Below are 4,086 nucleotides of genomic sequence, written 5' to 3'. Positions count from 1 at the left end.
AACACTGCATGCCAGAAGAGGGCATCAGATCCCATTACAGATGGTTGTGAGCCACCATGTGGTTGCTGGGAATTGAACCCGGGACCTCTGGAAGAGCAGTCACTGCTCTTAACCACTCTTATCCCCCTTGTTTTTGCTGTTAGAAAGCTGTAAGCCTGCTTTCCTATTTTAAAAAAAAATGAAGTAATTTTTTTTCATCATTTTACAACACTCAAGAATAGTTTAAGAACTTCTTCTCGCTATTTTAATTATATGTATATGTTCTGGGGAGGGGCATGTGCATATAAGCACAGGTTCCTGAGGTAGTGGAAGCACTGGGTCCCTCACAGCTTGAGAGCTGTGCATGGGTGCTGGAAACCAAACTGGAGTCCTTTGGAAGGGCAAGTACTCCTAGCTACAAGGCCATCTCTCCAGACCCTCAAAAATATCTTTTATGTCAAACTCCAAACACACCCATGTAAAAATCCACACTTGGAACAAGCTCTGTAGAGCAGTCCACTGCATCCCGGTCAGTCTGTTCGCTTTCTCAAAGTGGTGCCTACATCCCACTGAACTGGCTGCAAGCAGTCTTCTTTTTCCTTTTTCTTTTCTTTTCTTTTTTTTAAAGATTTATTATATGTAAATACACTGTAGCTGTCCTCAGACACACCAGAAGAGGGCATCAGATCTCATTACAGATGGTTGTGAGCCACCATGTGGTTGCTGGGATTTGAATTCAGGACTTCTGGAAGAGCAGTCAGTGCTCTTAACCGCTGAGCCATCTCTCCAGCCCTTTCTTTCTTTCTTTTTTTTTTTTTAAAGGTTTATTTGTTGTTCTATGTATCTGAATACATTGTCAACTGTCTTCAGACACAGCAGAAAGGGAATCAGATCTCCAGATGGTTGTGAGCCACCATGTGGTTGCTGGGATTTGAACTCAGGACCTCTGGAAGAGCAGTCAGTGCTCTTAACCACTGAGCCATCTCTCCAGCCCTCAAGCAGTCTTCATACATATAACAAATACCCCACCAGATTAAAGGGCAGACCAAGAACCGCTATCCCAAACTGAGTCCTGCCTTTGTTCTTCTAGGACTACACCACCATTCTCAGCTCAGTGCTGCCTGCTATGCAGGCCCACAGCCATTTGGGGGAAAGCTTGTTTGATCTGAAACACCCATTTCTAGGGCTGGACTCAGCTCAGTTGCTGGAATGCTTGCCTAGTATGCCTCAGGCACCACAGAAACCAGATGTGACAGCACACACCTACACCCCAATGAATACAGGAGCATCAGAAGTTCAAAGTTATCCTCAATTACATAGTTTGAAGCCAGCCTGGGCTACCCACCCGGTTCTGCCTAAAATAAACGTCATGTACACGAAGCCCCTGAGAACAGTGAGCCAAGGATGGTGGTGTCCCAGCATGATCACAGACCACTTAACGACCCCATGCTTTGCTGAGGTCCAGCCTGGTCTACATCATCCTTCACTGTGAGCCAGTCAACACAGCTCTGCTACCCGACCATGGACCGCTTTCGCCCTCTCAGGCGCACCTCATCTAACTTCTTCAGCACTGGACCGGACTTCTTGGACGAGGCACCGTAACTCTTCAGAAAGGCTTCAAACACAGTCTCGGTGTGGGGGTGCGTGCTGAGGAAGGCCTTCTCCAGGACATAGAGGTCGACGCCTTTGTCTTCTGGCAGTCCTGAGACAAAACTCAGCCCGAAGTCGATGAGCACGATATGCAGCTGCTCCAGGGGCCGTGTCAGGAGCATGTTGGAGGTGGTGAGGTCCCCGTGAATGAGGTCCTCGTCATGCAGTCTGGCCAGAACCTGCCCGATCTTCCTGGCCAAGTCCAAGAGGCATTGGGGGTCTTGTGTAGTCTCCATAGTGGATTGAATATAATCTCGAACAGTCACCGAGTCTTCGATTTCTTCCATATATAGGCAGTTAGAAGCATAGTCCACAAAGAAGACGACGGGGGCAGCTATTCCTGCAATGGACACACGTGGTTAGCTCGGTTAGGGAGTGCTCCTTCATGAAGGCCGGCTTCACCTGCACAGGTGGACAGTTTCTCAGTCTAAGTCTACCTTAGACGGAGGGTTTAGGGATACTGCGGGAAGTGGCACAATTTACCCAGACGCTTGCCCTGTTATAGCCCCGCAGGATGTGGCCTGAGACAGCCCAGGGTAAGTCTGGAAGTGTCAAAGCTTGCTCCTCCTTTCTCAAGCCTCCTTAGGACTGAATTCATTGCTACTCCCTAAAAACAAACAAGACAAGAAGCCAGAAGGAGAGCATCCTGCAGTCTGAGTTTCCACCTGGCAAGGACAGAGCAGGAGGCTAAGCAGGGTGTCCTCTTACAGGCTCACCTTTGCTCTGGAACAGGCAGGTTCAAATCCCAGCTCCTCCTTAAGTTGTGAAACCTCAAGGCTCCCTTAGCTACTCTACGCCTCAGTCTCCACAACTGTAAGCTGGTAGCAATGCCTCCAGTTGACTTCAGGAGTCTCTCCTGAAGGTCACCCAGGTTCAGGACACTTTCCTAGAAAGTGGAGACCTGTCAATGGGCATCAAGGTGGCCCCCATCCCTGTCTGATAAAACTTACAAAAGGTAAGAATATAGAACACACTTTATAACTCCATTGCCCCTTTGGGGCCGAAAAGTGCAGGCCTGTTCCCTGCTGTGTTTTCAGTCTCCTGGCATCTATAAATGTCCTGATAGTAGGCACCTAAAAAGCACTAATAAGAAAAAGCAAAGGGTCGGTGCTTCTGGGCCACAGGTAGGCTACCAGGTTGCTGTGTAACCTTGGGCACTTGTCCTCTGTGTCTCATTTTCTCTGGAGTAATGGTGTTGTTGTTTTGTTGGCGGATGTTTTTTTAAAGAGAAAATAAGCAATTTAATAAAATCAGACATTTATTGAACTATGTCAGCATACGAACACGATGCTTATGCCTTGATTGTCAGGACACCTGCTGCTTAAAACTACCAAATGGAGAGAGGAGGACAGTAAGTAGAAACCGCAGAAAGGAGAAACTGAGGGCTCTGGGCGCTAAACAAGCTGAGAAACAGCTGCGTAGTCCCGCGAACCAAGAGGAATGGCGTCCTGAGTGTCACAGTGAGTCCTTAAGCATTGCCATCTGATTCCGCACCTGGAACTCGGAGCTCTGTCTGTCCCGTCCGGACCCGTTTCCGGAAGCCCGGTCTGTCCCGTCCAAATCCGTCTCCGGGAGCCCCGTCTCTCCGGTCCCCACCGGTCTCCCGGAGCTCCGTCTGTCCCGTCCGACCCGTCTCCCCGAGCCCGGTCTCTTCCGTCCCGACCCGTCTCCCGGAGCCCCGTCCGGCCCTCCTCACCAGCACGGCGGCAGCGCAACAGCGCGCGAGCCTCCTGCACCGTCCGCCGCCGGCCAAGCCGCGCCTCCAGCTCCGGGTGCCGGTAGCCCTTAGGGAAGCGGTGCTTCACCACGGCCGCTCGGCCCTGGAAGCGGCCACGGAAGACACGAGCCTCGGCGCCCTGCTGCACCAGCTCCAGGCCGCTCAGGAAGAGGCGGCTCCGCTCCCGCGCCGCGGCCAGCGCCTCCGCCTCCGTCTCTGCCTCCGAAGACCCGCCAGCCATGCTTTCGGGCAGTTTGGACCCCGACCACGCCGCTTCCGCCCGCTTCGGAAATCCTCCGGCCTCTTTCCGTTATGAACATCGTCCCCCCCCCCGCTCAACAACTTTATTCTGCAAGAATGGTTCCGCCTCACAACCTCTCCACGTTCGCGCTGCCCTTCCCGAAGTTCTTCGTCTATCTCCGTGAGCGTTCGGCAACTTTCGGACAAAAGCTTCTCATTCTCCGGCTTCCTCCGGAAGCCTGTTGGTGATGCTCCGGCTTTGGGATGAATCTGAGATTTGGAGGCTCTTTTGGTAAAACTCTTTTGTGGACGCGTCGCTCCTTTCTATTAGGATTCTTAAATTTCTATTCCTTTTTCTTTTTCCTTTTGTTGAGACAGAGTCTCACCGTGTAGCTTAGATTAGCTTCGAACTCGTGTCCCACTTCAGTCTGGAAACATGCTCTAAGCCGGAAGGGAACAAGAGACTAGGCAAAGCTTTCTATCCGAAGACGCCACCTAAT

The 4,086-nt window shown here is 51.3% G+C and overlaps 1 protein-coding gene across 1 annotated transcript; it reads right to left on the bottom strand.

The window, feature by feature from the left end:
* Positions 1 to 1,269: 1,269 nt before the first annotated feature.
* LOC116902332 (EKC/KEOPS complex subunit Tp53rk-like) lies at positions 1,270 to 3,630 on the bottom strand. The gene is made up of 2 exons (XM_032904806.1): positions 3,326 to 3,630; positions 1,270 to 1,969 (listed from the first exon to the last, which is right to left on the bottom strand). Exons 1-2 carry the CDS (start codon positions 3,585 to 3,587, stop codon positions 1,491 to 1,493), a joined length of 741 nt encoding a protein of 246 aa, XP_032760697.1. The 5' UTR covers positions 3,588 to 3,630; the 3' UTR covers positions 1,270 to 1,490.
* Positions 3,631 to 4,086: the final 456 nt, after the last annotated feature.

The sequence above is a fragment of the Rattus rattus genome, chromosome 5 (assembly GCF_011064425.1).
Source record: "Rattus rattus isolate New Zealand chromosome 5, Rrattus_CSIRO_v1, whole genome shotgun sequence".
NCBI classification, from domain to species: Eukaryota; Metazoa; Chordata; class Mammalia; order Rodentia; family Muridae; genus Rattus; species Rattus rattus.
The sequence above is the reverse complement of the archived record's forward strand: the minus strand, read 5'-3'. Positions and strand labels throughout refer to the sequence as shown.